At 48.1% G+C, this 22,580-nt stretch overlaps 1 protein-coding gene across 3 annotated transcripts in view; it reads right to left on the reverse strand.

Moving 5' to 3' along the window:
- Positions 1 to 22,580, reverse strand: part of pdgfc (platelet derived growth factor c) — a 504,030-nt gene that overhangs the window by 95,088 nt on the left and 386,362 nt on the right. For 2 of the 3 annotated variants that reach the window (XM_086010449.1, XM_086010431.1), the window contains one exon: positions 8,405 to 8,452. The exons of the other annotated variant lie outside the window; for it this stretch is intronic. In XM_086010449.1, coding sequence (XP_085866575.1) covers positions 8,405 to 8,452 — 48 coding nt within the window. The remainder of the gene's footprint in view (positions 1 to 8,404; positions 8,453 to 22,580) is intronic. 3 annotated transcript variants of the gene reach the window in all.

Genomic DNA, 22,580 nt, shown 5'->3' on the forward strand with positions numbered 1-22,580 from the left:
CGCACAGTAAGGCTGTTAACTAAATCTGGCTCATTACTGATGATTAAATCTAATATGGCATGTCCCCTTGTTGCCTCTAGGACATATTGTTGTAAAAACTATCCCGGACACACTTGAGAAATTCACTACCTTTGTGACAGGTGCTAGTCTGCTTATCCCAATCTATATGAAAGTTAAAATCCCCCATTAAAACCACTCTGCTTTTACTACATGCTTGTCTAATCTCTGCATTTATACAATCTAGCACTTCACAGTTCCTACCAGGGGGCCTATACACAACTTCCACTACAGTCTTAAATCCTTTACTATTTCTTAATTCTACCCATAAAGTCTCCACTGCCTGCTTACCTCTCATTATATCCTCTCTTATCATTGAAGTAATTTCATCCTTAATCACTAAGGCTACTCCTCCCCCTCTACCACTTTCCCTATCTTTCTTGAAGACGCTATAACCTGGTATATTTAGTTCCCAGTCCTGACCGTCTTGCAGCCATCTCTCAGTAATGGCTAGCATGTCAGTTGAACTTACGCCTGCAGTTCATTCAATACTCCTGCTGTAGCTTCAGCAGGAGATCATCAGAAACCTGGAGAGAATGCATAATTAGCCACTTACACTGTTTTTCCAGGCTTTCCTCTGAAGTAAGGGCAGGTGGTTCAAATACCCACATGTAGTCCTAAGGGAGGAGGTGAACACAGAGAGGGACAACCCCAGAGTGGCAGCACTCCTACTCCTTCTAGCTCCACAAATATATAACCTAGAAACTTTGCTGCGCCGTTTTTGGAGCAGCCAGCAACGGTCCCTTTAAGGACCATTGGTTAGGCTGCTCAATGCCAGGACAATGTTTAAAGGATGCTCAATAATGATCCTGCTGGCTGCATGCACCTCACTGTATCTTTGCTCAGCTGCTGGTCATGGCTGTCACAATGGTGTCTCTTAGGAGCATTCTTCCAGTCCATTTTCTCCTTCAAATAGCTCATGCACAGACAAATGTCTTAAAATAAAGAATTCATGACCTCTTCCTGGCAAGTGTTCATTCATCTACATGATCCTGTGTTGCTGGTCACTGACCACCTATTTACACATTAATCTAGTGGAACCTTCTGTGGTCATGAAGTATGTGACATTGTGTGTAAGAGATTGCCACATGGGTGCCATTAATAATGCCCTGGATTTTAGGGAAACCTTAATTACAGAAAAGTTACATTGCCCTCTCATTGGGCTACCAATATCCCATTATGAAAGTGTTGAAGATATTTGTCCTAGAAAACAATGCACCAATGTCCTGTTTAATGCACCTATGCATTGCATCCTGACTGGTGTTGCTGATGTCTCCTGGAGTATCTTGGAATGGGCCAGAAATATACAAGTTCAGGGCTGTGATCACCTTTACTGCTGCTGGTGGTGGAGGTTGTCTACAGGTCAAATTACAGCAAACGGCAAAACTTCATCACTGCCTCCTTGGTGAAGCGAAGCCGATGAAGACAGATATTTTCAGACACTCCTAGGTAGGTTTGCCTGGGTCTGTAGTTATGGCTGTGTGCGTAATGGAAGCTGACCCCTGGCATAAGGAACGTGCTTCACATCTTTTTCTTCATCCACTTCTTCTTGATCCAAAAGCACAAAAAGAGAGATACCCAAAAGTTTCCACTTCCAGATTTTTAACTGTAGCAATCAAAATTCTTGCGACAAAAAATCTAGCAAAAGAGATTAAAGAAAATTGCAGTAACACAATGATCACTACTGCAGCTTTCAAAAATTCAAAGTTAACATCAGCATTCAAAGATACCCCTTTAAAAAATCCAGCAAATCTCCCCTTAGGGAATGACTTGCTGAAAGCCCACAATGTGCCTCGTGTACTTCACCCATTCTGTATGACAAGCTGTGTGCACAGCGCAGTCTCCCTGAGCAAATTGGGGAATCACGTTAGTGCTCATATTGGGCTAGAAATTAGTATGCATTGCACCAGTTTTTCAGATGTAAAACGGGTGGAACACTGAAAAATGAAGCAGTGCATTCAGGCCACTGCTAAATTCATTGGTGTTGAGATACCGCGGCAAACGTGGGAGTCGAGACCAGAGTTGGTGAAACACAACTGCTTTAATCTACATCATGGCAAAGAGAGAGCTTGAAAAGCCCGCGCAACCACTTAAATACTCCCCAGACAGGAAGTGCTCCCGGCAGCCTGTCCCTGTGGGAAACAAGTTGCCGGAGGAAAGGGCCCCCGGCTGGGGGTGGCTGCTGCCGGCAGTGCGCCTGCGTAAACTGTCCGTGCCACCGTGAGCGGATTATGTCCAATGGTGGCATGTCGCCACAGAGCTCCCCCCAGAATCCGCTTAGGAGGAGTGGACGAGTCGTGACGGTGGTCTAATGGTTCTGCCGGAGCGGCTCTGAGTGGTCGCCAGTCTAGTTGGTGGGGCCGGGCGGTTCGCCGCCGGCTGTGCTGGCTTGCTGGCGGGACGGCCTCTAGTTGGAGGTCGGGCCACGGGGACCTGTTCTCCTGGTTCTGTGTGTGCTGGTTTGAGCCGGTCGATGGAGACTGTTTCGACCCTGTCGCCGAGTCGCAGCTTGAAGACCTTGTCCCCGGTTTGTAGTACCTCGTACGGTCCGTCGTACGGGGGTCGCAGGGGTCCACGGTGTGCGTCGTGTCGCACGAAGACGAAGCGTGCCTGCTGTAAGTTTGGCGGGACGTGAGGTGCGAGTTCGCCGTGTCGGTTGACCGGAAGTGGGGCGAACTGTTGAGCGGAAGAGAAAGAGTTGAGCCGCTGCTGTTCGGCCGACCAAGGCGTGGTAGCCTCCGGGAGGAATTCGCCTGGTACGCGCAGCGGTTGTCCGTAGACTAACTCCGCTGCTGAGGACTGGAGGTCTTCCTTGACCGCGGTGCGTAGGCCTAGTAGCACCCACGGTAGGCGGTCAGTCCAGGTACTGTCCTGCAGGCCGGCACGGAGTGAGGCCTTGAGTGACCTGTGGAAGCGTTCACAAAGCCCGTTGGCCTGCGGGTGGTACACCGTGGTTCGGTGGAGCGTCACCCCGAGGTTGCGTGCTGTGGCCGTCCAGAGTTCGGAGGTGAACTGGGCGCCTCTGTCGGAGGTTATATCAGCCGGTACGCCGAACCTCGCGACCCAGGTGTTAACGAACACCCTGGCGATGTCGGCTGTGGTGGTGGAGGTCAGCGGCACTGCCTCAGGCCAGCATGTGTAGCGGTCGACCATCGTGAGGAGATAAGTTTGGCCTTGCGATGGCGGCAGAGGACCGACGATGTCGACGTGTACGTGGTCGAAGCGGCGGCTGGGTACCTCGAAATCTCCCAGGGATGCTTTTGTGTGCAGCTGTACCTTAGCCCGTTGGCAGGCGAGGCAGGAGGTGGCCCAAGTCCGAACATCTTTGCTGAGGCCGCGCCAGACGAAGCGCTGGGAGAAGAGTTTGACGGATGCGCGGGAACCCGGATGGGAGAGCCTGTGGAGCGCGTCGAAGATGCGGCGGCGCCAGGTTGCAGGGACGACCGGCCTGGGTTGGCCGAGTGAGACGTCGCAAGTGACTGCCGTGGCTTCGGGCCCGTGCGCGACCTTGGCTAGGCGTAGCCCTGGCAGGCTGGTGGCCGCCGAGAGGAGGTCTGGGTCCGTGAGCTGGGCCACTGCTAGTTGTGCGTAGTCGACCGCGAGGTGATTCGCACAGATGGTGGGACGGGAAAGGCAGTCGGCGGCAACGTTGTCTCTACCGGAGACGTGCTGGATGTCCGTGGTAAACTCGGACACGGCCGCGAGCTGGCATTGCTGCCTAGCGGACCAGGGTTCGGTGTGCTTGGCCATCGCGTATGTGAGCGGCTTGTGGTCCACGTACGCGGTAAAGGGATGGCCCTCCAGGAGGAACCTGAAATGGCGGACCGACAGGTGGAGCGCGAGGAGCTCGCGGTCGAAAGTAGAGTATTTGACCTCTGGGGGGCGCAGTTGGCGGCTGTAGAAGGCAAGTGGCTGCCACGCGCCATTGACCCACTGCTCGAACACAGCTCCGACCGCGTGGTCGGAGGCGTCGGTGGTGAGCGCGACCCGGGCATCGGCCCTCGGGTGCGCGAGCAGGGTGGCGTCGGCGAGCGCATTTTTGGTGGCGTCGAAGGCGGCTGACGTGTCAGTGGTCCAGGCTACGGCCATCTTGCCGGATTTACCTCGGAGGGAGTCATATAGGGGCTCCATGAGGGCTGCTGCTCTGGGGATGAACCTGTTGTAGAAGTTCACCATCCCGAGGAACTCCTGGAGGCCCTTGATGGTTTTGGGGCGGGGGAATTGCTGGGCGGCCTGCACCTTGTTGGGCAGGGGGATGGCCCCAGCAGGGGTGATGTGGTGGCCGAGAAAATCGATCTCGGCTAGGCCGAATTGGCACTTCGCCGGGCTGAGGATGAGCCCGTGTTGGGCTAGGCGCCCAAACAGGATGCGAAGGTGTTCGAGGTGTTCCTGTTGGGAGGAGCTGGCCACGAGAATGTCGTCTAGATAGACGAATAGGAAGTTCAGGTCCCGGAGGACTGAGTCCATAAGGCGCTGGAAAGCCTGGGCTGCATTCTTGAGGCCGAAGGGCATTCTCAGGAACTCGAACAGGCCGAATGGGGTGATGACGACCGTTTTGGGGATGTCCGCGGGGTGTACGGGGACTTGGTGGTAACCGCGCACCAGGTCGACCTTGGAAAAGACGATTCGTCCGGCCAGTCGGGCCGAGAAGTCCTGGATGTGCGGCACCGGGTATCGGTCGGGGGTGGTGGCGTCGTTGAGGCGGCGGTAGTCCCCGCAGGGGCGCCAGCCTCCGCCGGGCTTGGGGGCGATGCGGAGGGGCGAGGCCCAAGGGCTGCTGGAGCGGCGGATGATGCCGAGTTGCTCCATGGTGGTGAACTCGGCCCGCGCGATTTCCAGCTTGGCCGGGTTGAGTCTGCGGGCGTGAGCAGAGACCGGGGGGCCGGCGGTGGGGATATAGTGCTCCACACCGTGTTTGGCGGCTTTGGCCGAAAAGGTCGGGTTGGTGAGGGCGGGAAACTCAGCTAGAAGTGCCGAGTAGTCGTCCGTGGCTCTGGCGAGGCAGTAGGTCGTCAGGCCCGCCGAACGGGCCGGGGTGAATGCGCCAGGGATGGGGGCCATAGTGTTGATGTCGACGAGGCGGTGCCTTGGAATGTCGACAAGGAGGCCATGGGTGCGTAGGAAGTCGGCGCCGAGGAGTGGGCAGAGGACCTTGGCTGTGAGGAACTCCCAGCGGTAGCGGCGGCCTGCGAGGTCGAGCGTGACCATGCGGGTGCCGTATGTGCGGATGTCAGAGCCATTGGCTGCGGCCAGCGTGATACCCCATGCGCCGCGTTGGATTTCGAGGGCGGAGGTGGGAGTGATGCTGTGCTGGGCTCCTGTGTCGCACAGAAATCGGCAGTTGGTGCTGTCGTCGGTGACATACAGTAGGGGCCCCTTTTGCCCTGCGGCCATCGTGGGGGCCGGTGCGGGGGGTGGTTTGAAAGTGCACGGTGGCGTGCAGCGTTGGGCCCTAGTGCCAAAACGGGTGTGGTAGTAGCAGTGACCCGGAGTGGAAGGGCGGTCGGGCCTAGTGGGCCGGGGAGACCGCGTGGTTGTTGCTGCGAGGTCGGGCGCGACGTCGCGGGCGGTCTGCGCGGAGAGCAGCCGGTCGGCCTTTTCGGCTATCTCATTCAGGTCCGTGGAGCCAGACTCCACAATGAGCGGGCGGATGCTGGCGGGGTGCTGCCGAATGAAAAGCGTGCGAAAGAGGGCGCCGGGGTTTTTGTCGTCCGAGAGGGACAGCATGTGGGAAAGCAGGTCCGACAGTGAAGCATCACCAAGGCCTGGGAGGTCGAGGAGTTGGCAGTTGCGCTGGTAAGAGGGCGCCTGAAATTTTTTAAGAAGCGCAGCCTTCAGATGTTCGTACTTGCCTTCCACTGGTGGATCCTGCAGCGCTGCCCAAACCTTGGGAACTGTGGCGTAGGTGAGAGAGGCGACGAGGTAGTCGTACTTCGTGGCGTCGACTGTAATGCTTCTCAGCCGGAATCTGGACTCGGCTTGAACGAACCAGGCCTTGGCCGGGTTCTCCCAAAAGTCCGGTAGTTTAACCGTGACTGCGTTTGTATCCGCCATGCTAGCGTCGGGGTCACCAGTGTTGAGATACCGCGGCAAACGTGGGAGTCGAGACCAGAGTTGGTGAAACACAACTGCTTTAATCTACATCATGGCAAAGAGAGAGCTTGAAAAGCCCGCGCAACCACTTAAATACTCCCCAGACAGGAAGTGCTCCCGGCAGCCTGTCCCTGTGGGAAACAAGTTGCCGGAGGAAAGGGCCCCCGGCTGGGGGCGGCTGCTGCCGGCAGTGCGCCTGTGTAAACTGTCCGTGCCGCCGTGAGCGGATTATGTCCAATGGTGGCGTGTCACCACATTGGCCTATTTGGTAGCCGTCCCAGCAAGGCACCTGCCTAAAACAGGCGTAAGGCCCCTTGCATATGGTAATTAGGGGGCCTGTGGAAGGAGCCCTCTGTATAATTTGTTTATGATGAGCAGAGCAGGTGCCGGGCCTGCCCTGCTCAGAATCCTTCAGCAGCCCCTGCAGCTGGCAATGAAAGAGTGCAGGAGTGATCCACCAATTCCACCATTGTTGCGATCGCCCCTGTCCCCGTTACCCACTTCAACTGCCCTCCCAGGACTTACCATTGGGCTGCTGTCAGCGAGGCAAGCAGCCTGATATTCAGCATTTTCAATGTGGAAGCTGTTTGTGCAGGCGCAACAGTGGCCAGCAGATCCTGCATAAAATGTTAAATAGCCTGAGGCCCAACTTCTGGCTGGCCTAAGGATTCAAAGCTGGGGCGTGCGCTGCCTGCGCGTCACCGAGTCTGGGCCCGAAAATAAATTTCTACCCCATTAACATTCAATTTTCATTCACTGTAATATTTAAGTATTAAGGACATTTTATTATTTGAATAACATTTTTGTGCAGGAGTGATTTGGGCCAGCCAGAAGCTTGTGCTTTGTATGAGCTGTCGGGGCTTCCTGCAAAAGGCATTTTGCACTCACTTTCATAGCTCCCTGCTCACATACACTGCACTGGCAGGACCAAGCCCATCAACTCAAATATGCCCCAGTGTGACTTACTCGTGGAATTGTACAGTAGATTTTACATTCTAGCTCTCACTGGTCATGCTAGCTGGTCACTAACCAACAAGCATGATGGTATGGTTGGATCCAACAAAATGGTTAGCAGGTGCACAGGGGAAGCTTGTTTGTGCCTGGTGTGTGCAGTAAAGCACATACAAAATCTCAGATGCATGTGAGGTAAGATATTTTTTTTCTCATTTACAAAGATAAGTGCCTTTAAACCCAAAATGATTATAATTGGACCACTTGAATTTTGTTTTGGTTCTGTTCATTTTTAGCTAAAATGCTATTGCAGCCCTCAGAGGATTAAGCATATGTTTTTACAATCTTAGTAAAACCTGACCCCAGCAAATGCAGTTCTAATTGTGACAGGCTTGTGGTTTCTCAGAGATAAAAGCATTTGCACAAGTTTCAGGTTTTACACATTTAAAACAAAAACTATTGTTCTGAAGTTCCAAACAGGTGGAGTAATTGTACGAGCTTGTGTGCTGCAGGGTTGGAGGATTTTTGGGAGACATAGAACATGTTAAAATATATTTACAGAATATTTTCTGCCTTCCTTTTAAGTACATGTGAACTTGCATGTGCATGTAATGGATTATAATTATGTCGTCTCATTTCACAAGACTGTCTTTTGGCAAGAACTCTGCCTTAATGTTTTTCGCTACTCTAATCAGTCCTTCACGTAATAAGAGATATCAAACAGACACAGTGGGTTTCATTTTGTTTCATCTTGTGTTATATCTATCATTTCAGGCTTAGAACTAGAGTTCATTGGGATATTTTATATAGATATATGTGTGTATATATATCACACACACACATATATATATATATATACACATATATATATAGATGCAACATTTAAAACTTATCTCCCATAACCTATAAACAGCTGCAACATATTTCAACTTTACTCTGCATAAAGATTTATGCCAATCTGTTCAAAGCCAAACTCGTACAGTATGTTTCAAAACCTCATTTGGACTTTTCACCTCAGGAATACTTGATCTAGCAAGGGAAAAGAGGTAGGAATGCACAGCAGATTTGTCCTTAAAGTGAATAAAGAGAGGGGAAGACAGCCAAGGAATAACAGTTGCTATTGTTTTATTATGTACCGACTAAAATCCTTCCAAATTTATGATAGATTGTGTCAATCTTTTATGTGGAAAATGGCTTAAAGTGCAGACAGTGCATGCAGACTTTGAACTTGCCAGGAATAACTGACAGCATTCGCTGTGTAGACCTAAGTGCAAAAAAAAGAACTTCAGTACAACAGCATTACCGTTTTGAATGTAGTTGCCATGGGTAGCTTGTTCCTATTCAGTTTAGGCTGTAAAAACAAAAGCAAATATGAAAAAGTACATAATTTTTGCCCTTCTCAAATCTTGCAGCAATCTACTTATACTAGCTCATTTATTCTCCCCATCCCCTCTCAACCATCGTCCTGCAAGAAGAATGATTGCATGAGCTTCAGACTCTTTAAAAGCTTTCAATACCAGTTCTGCTCTGGGATCAAAGACAGACATATACTTTCCTATTAAAGTTACATATAGACAAAATCAGTTTTTAATCAAAATCAATGAGTCACTATATAAATTGCTGAGTCTACCTGAAATCATTATTTTAAAACTTCAAGTAATGGGAGAAATATTCATTGTGAAGATCATTACAGCAGCACCCTGTAATCAGAGAAGCAATTTGTTACCGGAGAAGCAGAGATTCCCACCAGCTGCTGATAAGCCCCACCCATGTTATTCAGCTCCTGAGTTACAGATATATAGTCAAATGGGCTGGGATCTAAGGAATCAGACAGCCTTCTGTATTAGAGATCAAGCCAAAAAAAATGGAGACTCTCTGGCAAGATTTTCTGAGTGCCTAAAAATATAATGATAATCATGTGGAGAAATACCAATTACAATAAAACTCTATATATATATCTTTCCGGGCAGGGCATCACACTAAAAGTTACATCATCAGGGGGCTTATTTTGAAAACGTAGCATTCCTTTCAAGAAACAGTAATCTAATTTCTCAATTTTTCTTTCTCTCTCCCCCACCCGTTCTCACTTTCCCTTCTATTTTATCTCTCTCACATTACTTCTTCTCTCTTTCTACTTCCCTACTTTTTGCTTTCTATATTTTCTTTCAATCTCTTTCTCTGGTAATCTTTCTCCCTTATGTCTCTCTCTCTCTATCTATCTCTATCTCTTCTCTGTCAGCTCACTCTGCCTTCAATCAAATTGTTTCCCAGATGGATTAATATACACATAAATTGTTGTGCTATGACAGTAATACAAAAGACCCAGCCAACACAGTTGCTTTAAACTCAAGACATCATCTGGTATACACATCCCTTGTGATAAACATTTGGATTCTTTCTGATTTCAGATTGGCTCCTTTAAATTTGAATTATCTGAATCCTGAACCATCTGGAATAAAGCATCTTGGGCAGATAGCTACTTCACTATAATGTAAGGCAGACGGTTTACACCACTGAATGTAAAAGAGAAAAAAATAAATAGAAATGTTTCATTTTGTTTTAAGACACTTAAATATCAAACACAGAGACCTGCGTGTACATACAGCAACTATAGCATTGTGCATCACCACCATCATTTTTTAAAGGGATGAGATGAAAAGTGTGCCTGTCTCCCAGGGGAGAAACAAACTTTGATTTCAGGCCAGCTCAGAAATGGTGAAATTTTAAACCTGCCATCACACATCATGCTGTGTAATTTCTGAACATTACACCAATCCAGAAAGAAGCGCAGATATTGTATAACAACAAAAACTAGAAAGAAAAAGGCAGACAAATGTAATCTTTTGTGTTACTTTGGGAACTGCTAAATACGTACCAGGGCGTGGGAGCCTTGCCTGGAATATTCCTTTAATCACAGGTCTACATATGGATAAAAACACTACCATTTGCTGAGTATATCCTAAGGGGAGCCAAGGCACAGCTAACCCAACAGCACTTCACTTAACAATAAGCAAATAACACTGCCTGCATTACAATCTGAGTGTGACTTGCAGGTGTAATATTGTAGTACAAATTGCGTCAGTGTTGTACACTCTGCAAACCTGGAGAAGATACCAATAATCATCCAACATCCATTTTCCCTATTTCCTACAGATTAGATTTCCTTCCTCTGTCCTTTGCATTTATGATTTCACTGGAAATAGTGACCAGAGAAAATCTTCCCTCGCCGGTTTACAATGTTAGTGCACACAGCGACTAGTGGAATCTATTCCCCAGATCTCAGATTGCATTGCAAAATGAAGACTCATCTGCAACGTTTAGATAAAAGTGGTAGTTTTCTGATGGGAGTTAATGGTCGGAAAACCGTGCAGAGCACACACCTTACAATAAGCGCTCCCGGCTGAAACATAGAAACATAGAAGATAGGAGCAGGAGTAGGCCATTCGGCCCTTCGAGCCTGCTCCGCCATTCAACGAGATTCAACGAGACCTAGCACCCGGTCCCTACACCGACAGCCATCCCACCCAAGCCCTATCCCCGTAACCCCGTGTATTTAATCCCCCCTAACACTAAGGGTCAATTTTTATCATGGCCAATCAACCTAACCCGCACATCTTTGGACTGTGGGAGGAAACCGGAGCACCCGGAGGAAACCCACGCAAACACGGGGAGAATGTGCAAACTCCACACAGACAGTCACCCGAGGCCGGATTTGAACCCGGGTCCCTGGCGCTGTGAGGCAACAGTGCTAACCACTATGCCACCGTGCTGACGAAGCTTCCCATCTCCAGTGCAAAGTCAGAAAATTGCCCCCCAAAATGTAATTCAAAAACGGTTATAGAATCATGCAGCACAGAAGGAGGTCATTCGGTAACTGCATCTAGAATGTACAGCATTAGTTTTTGGAGGTAGATAATGGATAACATAGACAATTGTCTTTTAATGAAACTACCTGCACTTCGATTTATTTACAGGAATGACACATTAATATGTGTGAAGAGCCTTAGGAGCAATCCTTTGTGAAGACAATGCACAGATGACCCTCAGCATGAACTGACGCATCCAGCATAGCACCACAATGATGGAAAATGCTCCGAGACCTGCACTCTAATTCCCAATACATTATCAGTGGGCAAAGCTCCATGCCAGAGTATGGATTAATATGACAAAAGCAACATTCTGCGGATACTGGAAATCTGATATAAAAACTGAAATTGCTGGAAATACTCAGCAGGTCAGGCAGCATCTGTAGAGAGAGAAACAGAGTTAACGTTTCAGGTCAATGACCTTTCTGACAAATTAATAAAAGTAACCCTGAAAGTGATCAATGCACGGAGTAGACTTCCCAGATAAGAGGGTGCAGGCAAAAACCTTGAAAAGGGCTCATTTGCCAGCAGAGGAGTGGGACCAGCTGCCTATGGGCAGCTGGGGAGGAGGGCCAGATTTTGGAAAAATTCTAAAATTTGTGGGGTAAGGGAGTCCAATCTATTGCCCATTAAGGGGACAATTTAAAATGTAAATTCCATCCTGCACACCATAAGAACGTTAGGTGCCAGGAACATGTTGGTGTTCCTTGTGTCCAGTGTATTTACATGTCTGTTGTTATTCCATCACTTCCAGCAGAAAATCACATAAGTGGAAGCGACCAGCAGGGAGCGAAATCCCCACCACAACCACATCAGATTCAGCTAAGTTCATGTAAAATGGGGCCGAAAGATCCTGTCTGTTGAGTCAATTCAGTTTAGATTTACAAGATTAGCAATCCTAAATTTGTAGGTCTATTATCAGTAACCAGCTTTTTTTAAGGAGGACTGTGGAACAAGCAAAGCCAATTCATGAGGCATCTCACATGGAAAACAGTCTTTTATTGGCAGGGCTGCCAATGTTCTACGGCTGATGCATAAAAATAGCTGCCAACACTTTAAGGGTTAAATGACAAGGTAAACTAAATAGAATGTAAAATCTTTGACTTGGTCCATTTTTGCCCAAATTCCCAATTATTCTGAATGTGCCATTCTCTGTTTGGGCTGGTAGAACAAATACATTACATATAAAACTAGCCCACAAGCAAATTCACACATGGGCAAATCACAATAAAGCCTCCCTGTTTACAGCACCAGGAAGGTTTAATCATTTAAACAAAGTTGTTCTACGATGCCAGCACATGCTTTCCACTAATAAGACAAGTTTAATGGTTAATGGAAACCACACTCACTAATGATACGAAACTCATGCAGAGTACTGCTTGAAATGACGTCTTCAACAAAGCAACACAAAGATTGTGTCCTCCATCTCTCATTTGCACAATGCTAGTGCCTCTCGTGAACTCACTATCATCCGAAATGGTCAGTATTTCAGCTCATGCCCTATGAATAACTTTGTGTTATAGAAATAATAATGTAATGAATGGAGTAGCTTTATCACTTGGTAAGGATTTTCTCAACATCAGGAAGATCAAAGTTATGTTGTACAGCTTCCACCAAAAAAGATTGCTTTTTGTAGGAGCTTGCTGTGCTCAAATTGGCTGCCATGTTTCCTACATTGCAACAGTGACTACATTTCAAAAACTCTTCATTGGCTGTAAAGCACTTTTGGATGTCCTTAAGTCGTGAAATGTGCTATATAAATGCAAGTTCTTTATTTTTCCTTTTACTACTGTGTGAAGGACCTTGGGTTATTTTAGTATTTGAAAGGCACTATCAAGCTAATGCCAGTTGTTGTTGATCAAAAAATTATTAATATTAAAACATTTAAAATTTAAAGATTGTGAATTAACAGTTATGAAATTATTACTTCTATCCTGGTGTCTTCTTTCTTATTCTCTTTTTGAGTTATTTTCTATTACTTCTTATTTACCTCATATATTTTATCATTTATATTATTCATATAGTGAAACTAACCTGTTTTTCTCTGCTTCCCACAATCTACTTTAGAGCTGGGAATCACATCACTTCAAGCCTGTCTCTGATGGGATGAAAACCAGTTCCAAAGGCAATTTTCCATCCAAATGGCAGACAGATTTTTAAAGTGTGACCTGATACCGGAGCAATAGATCAAACCCTCGACACATTTTGCAGGTGATTCTGCCAAAGTCAGGAAGCACAAGACATTGGTCGGCAGCCAAGCTAAATGCACACAGAAAAGTAAGCCATCTAATTAAAGTGCTAGGGAGTTGGGGCGGGAGAAACATCAAATATGCACATATTAATCTGTATATGTTCATTAAAGGGTAAAGATAACAATGTTCCTGTTATAACGATGTTATGATGGAGATTAGATGCTTACTAGAAACCTAATTATCAGGTGCCAAATCAGATTAATCTCAGCCCTTTCTATCCCTGTCTGGGGCCTCCAGCAGCAGCTTGGCTATATCCTGCACTGGATCAGTAGGGGTGGGTTCTGCTTCTGCAACTTTCTGTGCACCTGCTGTCAGTCAGTTATAAGGGCTTGTACTTCCAATCTCATTAAAGGAATATGCCAGGATAAGGTCCTGCAACGCTGTTATCTTTTGAGTATTCTTTCCAAAAATACACTCCACATTATACTTATACAGTGTAACATCACTCTTTAAGGTCGATAACGAATTTGAGGAGTAATTCCACAATTCAAGCGCTCACTCCAAGCAGGAAGCAGCAAGGTAGGGAGCGCATCTGGCTAAATGGAAGGTGCACAAGCCATGATTTCCTATCCATTAAAATTTTAATGGATGGGAAATTATGGACCACGCACCGACTATTTCTCGAGCTGTGCATTTCTTCGATGCTGCCCCTTGCTGGGGCCACCAGACTGCGGAATCACTCCTTTAGGTCTCATAATTAGACTGTGAGATACCAGTGTATAGACACTTAACGCATCCACCTGAAATTCTCTGTTGTTCTATTTTAGTGGCTGTTTTAAGTCACTTTACAGAAATGGCCTAACAGCCCCAGTGCAGAGAGAAATTTCAGAGGAATACGTTAAAAATTTGTACATTAGTATGTCACTATATCATTTATGAGCCTTAGTGGGGAGTTTTAACCCCCTCCCTACCAGGACAGGACAAGACGGTGTGTGCTAAAAATTGGGAGAGCAAATTTATCGTTGTGTTCCCGCTTACTTTGCGTCCGTCGCCATTTTCCTAGGGCGCACTTCAGTCAGCCAAGGCTCCCGCTACAGACAGGCAGAAGCTTCGTGCAGGCATGAAAATTGGGCTCCAATGACACAATTTGGACTCCAACATCATTTTGACACTGAAATACGGATGTCCCGTCCATTAATAAGGCTGCATGATAAAACCTAATGGGATTGGTGGGAGATTGAGCAGACAATAGGATTTAAACAGATAACAGCCATTTAGATCATTGGCATCTGTGTGCTGGTGAGGTTGTTGTAATTGGAATTTCTTGTGACTTCCAATCTTGCGATTTTCTGTTCATCTCTTTAGTTTACTGACCCTGAAGAAGCTGCCACTGTTTATAATTGGTGATGTAGATGATGCCTTGCACTGGGTACAGGAAGAGGAGGAGGAAGAAGAGCGGCAGCAGCAACAGCTGCAGCAGAGACCTCAGCATATAGCAGCAGCAGTAGGCAGCCTCAGAGTGTACGGCAGGTGAGGGAGCCTGCTCGCAAAAGGCCCAACCCTCCTAACAGGTTATCCAGTCTGAGGATCACCTTTATCAACATGCACGAGGAGGCTTCAATTATCATGGCATGTTGTTGCTAACCGATGCAACCTTATGCAACTAGAGCTCCTCCATCACCAACCCTGGGTATGTCCTGTCCCACCGGCAAGACAGACCCACCAGTGGTGGTGGCACAGTGGTATACAGTTGGAAAGGAGTGGCCCTAGGAATCCTCAACATTGACCCCAGACCACATGAAGTCTCATGGCTTCAGGTCAAGCATGGGCAAGGAAACATCCTGCTGATTACCACCTACCGCCCTCCCTCAGCTGATGAATCAGTACTCCTCCATGTTGAAAACCACTTGGAAGAAGCACTGAGAGTAGCAAGGGCACAGACTCTGGGTGGGGGACTTCAATGTCCATCACCAAGAGTGGTTCGGTAGCACCACTACTGACCGAGCTGGCCGAGTCCTGAAGGATATAATTGCCAGTCTGGGCCTGCAACAGGTGGTGAGAGAACCAACACGAGGGAAAAACCTACTTGGCCTCGTCCTCAACAATCTACCTGTCGCAGGTGCATCTGTCCATGACAGTATTGGTAGCAGTGACCACTGCACAGTCCTTGGGGAGACAAAGTCCCATCTTCACATTGAAGACACCCTCCATTGTGTTATGTAGCACTACCACCATGTTAAATGGGATAGATTCAGAACAGATCGAGCAGCTCAAAACTGGGCATCCATGAGGCGCTGTGGGTCATCAGCAGCAGCAGAACTGTATTCCACCACAATCTGTAACCTCATGGTCCAGCATGTCCCTCACTCTACCATTAACATCAAGCCAGGGGACCAACCCTGGTTCAATAAAGAGTGTAGAAGAGCATGCCAGGAGCACCACCAGGCGTACCTAAAACTGAGGTGCCAACCTGGGGAAGCAGCAACACAGGACTACATGCATGTTAAAAAGCGGAAGCAGCATGCTATTGACAGGGCTAAGCGATCCCACAATCAATGGATCAGATCAAAGCTCTGCAGTCATGCAACATCCAGTCGTGAGTGGTGGTGGACCATTAAACAACTAACGGGAGGAGGAGGCTCCATGAATATCCCCATCCTTAATGATGGCGGAGCACAGCAGATGAGTGCAAAAGACAAGGCTGAAGCATTTGCAACCATCTTCAGCCAGAAGTGCCGAGTGGATGATCCATATCGGCCTCCTCCTGAGGTCCCCGCCCTCACAGAAGCCAGTCTTCAGCCAATTTGATTCACTCCACGTGATATCAAGAATCGGCCCAGCGCTTTGGATACAGCAAAGGCTATGGGCCCTGCCAACATCCCGGCTATTGTGCTGAAGACTTGTGCTCCAAAACTAGCCGCGCCTCTAGCCAAGCTGTTCCAGTAGAGCTACAACACTGGTATCTATCTGACAATGTGGAAAACTGCCCAGGTATGTCCTGTCCACAAAAAGCAGGACAAATCCAATCCGGCCAATTACCACCCCATCAGTCTATTCTCAATCATCAGCAAAGTGATGGAAGGTGTCATCAACAGTGCTATCAAGCAGCACTTACTTACCAATAACCTGCTCACTGATGCCCTGTTTGGGTTCCGCTAAAATCACTCGTGTCACAACCTCATTACAGCCTTAGTCCAAACATGGACAAAGGAGCTGAATTCCAGAGGTGAGGTGAGAGTGACTGCCCTTGACATCAAGGCAACATTTGACCGAGAGTGGCAGGAAGGAGCCCTAGTAAAACTGAAGTCAATGGGAATCTGGGGGGAAAGCTCTCCACTGGCTGGGGTCATACCTAGCACAAAGGAAGATGGATGTGGTGATTGAAGGTCAGTCATCACAGCCCCAGGACATCGCTGCAGGAGTTCCTCAGGGCAGAGACCTAGGCCCAATCATCTTCACCTGCTTCATCAATTACCTTTCCTCCAACATAAGGTCAGAAATGGTAATGTTTGCTGATGACTGCACAGTGTTCAGTGCCATTCACAACTCCTCAGATAATAAAGCAGTCCATGCCCGTATGCAACAAGAGCTGGACGACATTCAGGCTTGAGCCAATAAGTGGCAGGTAACATTCGCGCCACAGAAGTGCCAGGCAATTACTATCTCCAACAAGCGAGAGTCTAACCACCACCCCTTGACATTCAATGGCATTACCATCGCCGAATCTCCCACCATCAACATCCTGGGGTCACCATTGACCAGAAACTTAACTGGACCAGCCACATAAATACTGTGGCAACAAGGGTAGGTCAGAGGCTGGGTATTCTGTGGCAAGTGTCTCACCTCCTGACTCCCCAAAGCCTTTCTACCATCTACAAGGCACAAGTAAGGAGAGTGATGGAATACTCTCCACTTGCCTGGATGAGTGCAGCTCCAACAACACTCAAGAAGCTCGACACCATCCAGGACAAAGCAGCCCGCTTGATTGGCACCCCATCCACCACCTTAAACATTCACTCCCTCCACCACCGACGTACTGTGGCTGCAGTGTGTACCATCTACAAGATGCGCTGCAGCAACTCGCCAAGGCTTCTTCGGCAGCATCTCCCAAACCCGTGACCTCTTCCACCTGGAAGGACAAGGGCAGCAGGAGCCTGGGAACACCACCACCTCCAAGTTCCCCTCCAAGTCACACACCATCCTGACTTAGAAGTATATCAGCATTCCTTCATCGTCGCTGGGTCAAAATCCTGGAACTCCCTACCTAACAGCACTGTGGGAGTACCTTCACCACATGGACTGCAGCGGTTCAAGAAGGCGGCTCACCACCACCTTCTCAAGGGCAATTAGGGATGGGCAATAAATGCTGGCCTTGCCAGCGACACCCACATCCCATAAACAAATAAAAAAAGAGCTGCAGCCTGCTGCGCTAGGGGGGCATGCCCTGCCTGTGGCTGTGAAGGTGACCAACACCCTGAATTTCTTCACTTCAAGCTCAGTCCATGCTGCTACAGAGGATATAAAGTAAGAAAATAAATAACTTGCATTTATATAGCGCCTTTCATGTCCTCAGAACTTCCCAAAGCACTTTACAGCCAATGAAGTACTTTTGAAGTGTAGTCATGTGTAGTTGTAATGTAGGAAACACAGCAGGCAATTTGTACACAGCAAGGTTCCACAAACAGCTGTGAGGTAAAGACCAGATAACCTGTTATAGTGCTGTTAGTTGAGAGATAAATATTGGCCAGGACACCTTGGGGTGATATCGCTCGCATCTCGCAGTCGTCGGTCCGTAAGTGCCATCAAGTAGGTGGCAAATCCATTATTTGCCAGAGTGAACCATTGCATGTCCTCCCCAATTGATGAAACAGCCAGAACAAGAGAGTCCTGGGGTTTACAGCAATGGTTGTCTTCCCTAGGGCGCATGGTGTAATTGGCTGCACTCATGTTGCTCTCAGCCAGCAGCTTTATTAACTGCAAGGGGTTTCACTTGATCAATGCACAGCTAGTATGTGGTCACACCGGCTTGTACCAGGTACCCAGGAAGCTGCCATGATTCATTCATCCTGCGGCAGCTGAACAACCCACCACTTTCCACCATGGCAGTAATTTGAGACGGTGGATGCTTGAAGACAAGGGCTACACCCTGCTAGCTTGGCTCATGACACCCCTTTGAAACTCCAGAAGGCTTGAGCAGGATAGATATAATGAGAGCCATGCTAGTATGAGGAGGATTGTTGAGCTCACAATAGTTCTCCTAAAGAAAAGGTTTAAATGCCTTGATAGATCCAGGGTGCCTCCTGCAATATGCACCAGAGAGTCTCCCACGTCACTGTGGCCTTCTACATCCTCTACAATATAGCCATCCAAATGGGATTGCAGGACGACTTTTCACCTGATGAGGAACAACTAGTTGAGGGCAAGGCTGAAGCATAGGGAGGAGAGGCAGCACCAGACCTTACAGCGAGAAATGCAAGGATGAATTAATTGCACAACAGTTCAGCTTAGCTGCTCAGTCCCCTCCACTGAACACTAAAACAAAGCCCCTCTGTGTTGTGTATGTACCTTTAAGAGAATAACTGGTCTCAGACTGCAGTACTGGCAGTGACCACCCCTGTATAAAAGGCGCTAGAGAGCCTCTGTTTTATTAGATTCGTTTATGCCTTTCACCAGTAAAGTTCTGTTTGTTTCTCTCCTGCTAGTCCATGTCTCAATCATTCACGGACTTAACACTGGCGACGAGTTAGAAAGAACTTAACTGCAACTCAGCAGCAGCTCCGACGACGTTGAAGGTCGGAAGAAAGAAGAAAAAAAAAATAGGCCATTGAAACTCGAGAAACGGGCGTCGACCGTCAATCATCGATTTCAAAACTTGCAGGAGAGACTGTCCAGAGCCAGGCTGGGTTCCTCGGTCCGTGGTTTCCCAGCTAATCGGGCTGGTGGCCGGTAGTGCTCTGATCCTTCCTGGGCTGCAACGGGGCCGGGCAGCGAGTCGGGAAGCAAGGAGAGAGAGAGAGAGAGTGGAGCATACAGGGCGCGGCCGGTGTTTCGAAGCTGGGCAGCGTTCGGACCTCAGAAGAGGGAGGGAAGTGTCCCAGAGGGTCCGCTCCACGACGGGAAGATAATAAAAGAAAACGAATTAATATTTAACGCGCAGGAAACCGTGGAAAGCAGCGCTAACAACAGCGGGGAAGAAGGAAAAGCGCGGGAGGCGCCATTTTGTTAAATCGGAGAAGAAGGCAAAGCGCGGGAGGCGCCATTTTAGATTTGCAAGATGCCGAAGACTGGCTGTATCACTGCTTTTGATAATACATTAGAGGACTGGACCACGTATGTGGAAAGAGTCGAGGTATATTTCGAGGCAAATGAAATAGCGGAGGGGAAAAAGGCATCAATATTGCTAAACGTAATGGGCGCTAGAACGTACGGCCTATTGCGGGATCTGATTACTCCAGCCAAACCGAAGGCGAAGAGTTTTAACAAAATTGTTGCTGTTCTACAGGAGCACTTAAACCCTGCACCGCTGTTGATAGCAGAAAGATTTATATTCCACAGGAGAACTCAGCACAAAGATGAGAGCAATGCTGAGTATCTTACGGAACTACGCAAGCTATCAAAGCACTGCCAGTTTGGAGCAGGACTGGCAGATACCCTACGGGACAAATTTGTCTGTGGACTCCTGAGTGAAGGAACACAGAAGAAGTTACTCGCAGAAAAAGAGCTGACGCTAGATAAGGCTTTCAGCGTGGCAATATCGTATGAAGCAGCAGCCAGGGGAGCTGCAGAAATTCAACAAAAACCACAGGAATACGGCACCCACGAAATGACACGGGGATTTGCAAAATGTTATCGCTGCGGCAGAACTAACCATGACCAGAAGGACTGCTGGTCCAAAGACAAAATATGCAGACAATGCGGAAAGATTGGACACATTGCACGAGTTTGTAGGTCTGGGAAGAAGACCAGCGACAACAAAAAGGCTACTAAGGAACCGTACAAGAAAGTACAAAAGATGACGGACAGTAGTTCCGAAGACCAGATGAGCGATAGTGAATCCGGAAACAGAAGACTAAGCTGTCTCAAACTTCACAATGTAATCGCAAAAGAGGATCACCGAACCATTTGGGTCACTCTCACGATAGCAGGGTCCCAAGTTAAAATGGAATTGGATACAGGATCAGCGCTAACCGTCATGAATCGACGAGACTATGAGCGGCTATTTTCACACATACCCTTGAGAGAGACATCCATCGTCTTGACGACGTATACGGGGCAAAAAGTATACCCCAGAGGAAAAATAAGGGTGCCTGACGAATACAATGGCAAGAAAATACGGAAATTGTATCTCTACATACTGCCAAATAGTGGACCACCGTTATTGGGACGGGAATGGATCAGGAAGATAAACTTAGATTGGCATTCCATTCATGCAATGACGGTGGACGGTAAAAAAGATGAAGACGTCACTCCTGGACGATTGTCAACAATCTTAGCTAACGCCAAAGAGGTATTTCAACAAGAACTGGGCACGCTTAAAGGCGTAACCGCCTCGATAAAAATAGAAGAGAATGCAGTTCCCAAGTTTTTCAAAGCGAGACCGGTACCATATGCAATTCGCCCAGCCGTCGAGGCAGAGCTGGAGAATCTGGAGAAGGCGGGCGTGTTGTCTAAGGTTGACTGGAGCGAGTGGGCGACACCCATCATTCCTGTCATGAAGAAAACGTTAACCAATAAGTCCGGAGAGCCAAGGAAGATTCGCATCTGTGGGGATTTCAAGGTGACGGTGAACCCTGTCCTTCGCACAGTACAATATCCTCTTCCAAGGATAGAAGACATCTTCGCCTCGCTGTCTGGAGGGAAGCATTTTACAAAAATTGACCTAGCACAAGCATATTTGCAGATGGAGGTTGAAGAGCCCTCTAGGAAGTGTCTCAGGATAAACACTCACAAAGGTCTTTACCAGTATCATCGATTGGTATTCGGAGTAGCATCGGCTCCGGCGATATGGCAAAGAGCGATGGAACAAGTCCTGCAAGGGATTCCGGGGACTCAGTGTAACTTGGACGACATCCTTGTAACAGGTGAAGATGACAGTGAACACCTTAACAACCTAGAACAGGTGCTCACTAGACTACGGGAACATGGGCTGCGAGCCAACCGCCCCAAGTGCGAATTTTTTAAGAAACAGATATCGTATTGTGGCCACGTGATTGATGAAGAGGGGTTACATAAGTCCCCTGACAAAATTGAAGCGGTTGTTAAGGCCCCAGCGCCTGAAAATGTGTCGCAGCTGAGGTCATTCCTCGGGTTGGTGAATTACTATCATAAGTTTTTGCCGAATTTGTCGACAATTCTGCACCCACTGAACGCCCTGCTACGAACGGGGGTAGCATGGAAATGGAGCGATGATTGTAAGCGTGCTTTTCAGAAGAGTAAGGACTTAATCACTTCAAAGGAAGTATTGGCTCACTACAACCCAGCACTGCCAATCAGGCTGGCGTGTGATGCGCCTCCCTACGGCATTGGGGCGGTACTGTCACATAAATTCCTTGATGGTTCGGAGAGGCTGATAGCTTTTGCGCCACGCTCGTTAACTTCTGCCGAGCGTAACTACGCCCAGATTGACAGAGAGGCCCTCAGCCTAGTGTGGGGGGGGTGAAGAAGTTCAATCACGATCTGCACGGTCAAAAATTTACTCTACTAACCGATCATCAACCTCTTGTCTCCATTTTCAACCCTCAGAAGGGCGTACCGATAATGACAGCACAACGGCTGCAGAGATGGTCCCTTTTCCTAGGGGCACACCAATATGACATCGAGTACAAAGGAACTAAACAGCATGGAAATGCTGATGGATTGTCATGTCTACCGTTGCCGACGGTGGAAGAAGAAGACCTTGCAGTGGATCCAATGGCGTTATTCCACTCGACCATAGTCGAATGTCTCCCTGTGACGAATGCAAACATAGAAAAGGAAACACGGAATGACCCGACACTATCACGGGTCTATGATTTAATGGTGAAGGGATGGCCAGCACATGGCGAACCACTGCTGCCAGCATTCTCGCCGAGAAGAGAACAGCTGTCAGTGTGCAGAGGAACCTTGATGTGTGGATCCAGAGTAGTAATTCCACCTAAGTTGACGGATAGAGTGCTCAATGAGCTTCATGAGGGTCATCTGGGTGGGGTAAAAATGAAGAGCTTAGCCAGAGCGTTTGTGTGGTGGCCGGGAATCGATAGAGAAATCGAAGAGATGACCAAGAGCTGTGCAGGATGCCAGAAGGTCCAAAACGCCCCACCACAAGCTCCTCTGCATCCATGGGAGTGGCCCTCATCTCCATGGCAAAGGGTGCACATTGATTTTGCTGGTCCCTTCATGGACTCGATGTTTTTAATTGCGGTGGATGCACATTCAAAGTGAC

Source organism: Somniosus microcephalus, chromosome 2 (genome assembly GCF_052327205.1).
Source record: "Somniosus microcephalus isolate GS21.2 chromosome 2, FLI_Smic_1.0, whole genome shotgun sequence".
NCBI classification, from domain to species: Eukaryota; Metazoa; Chordata; class Chondrichthyes; order Squaliformes; family Somniosidae; genus Somniosus; species Somniosus microcephalus.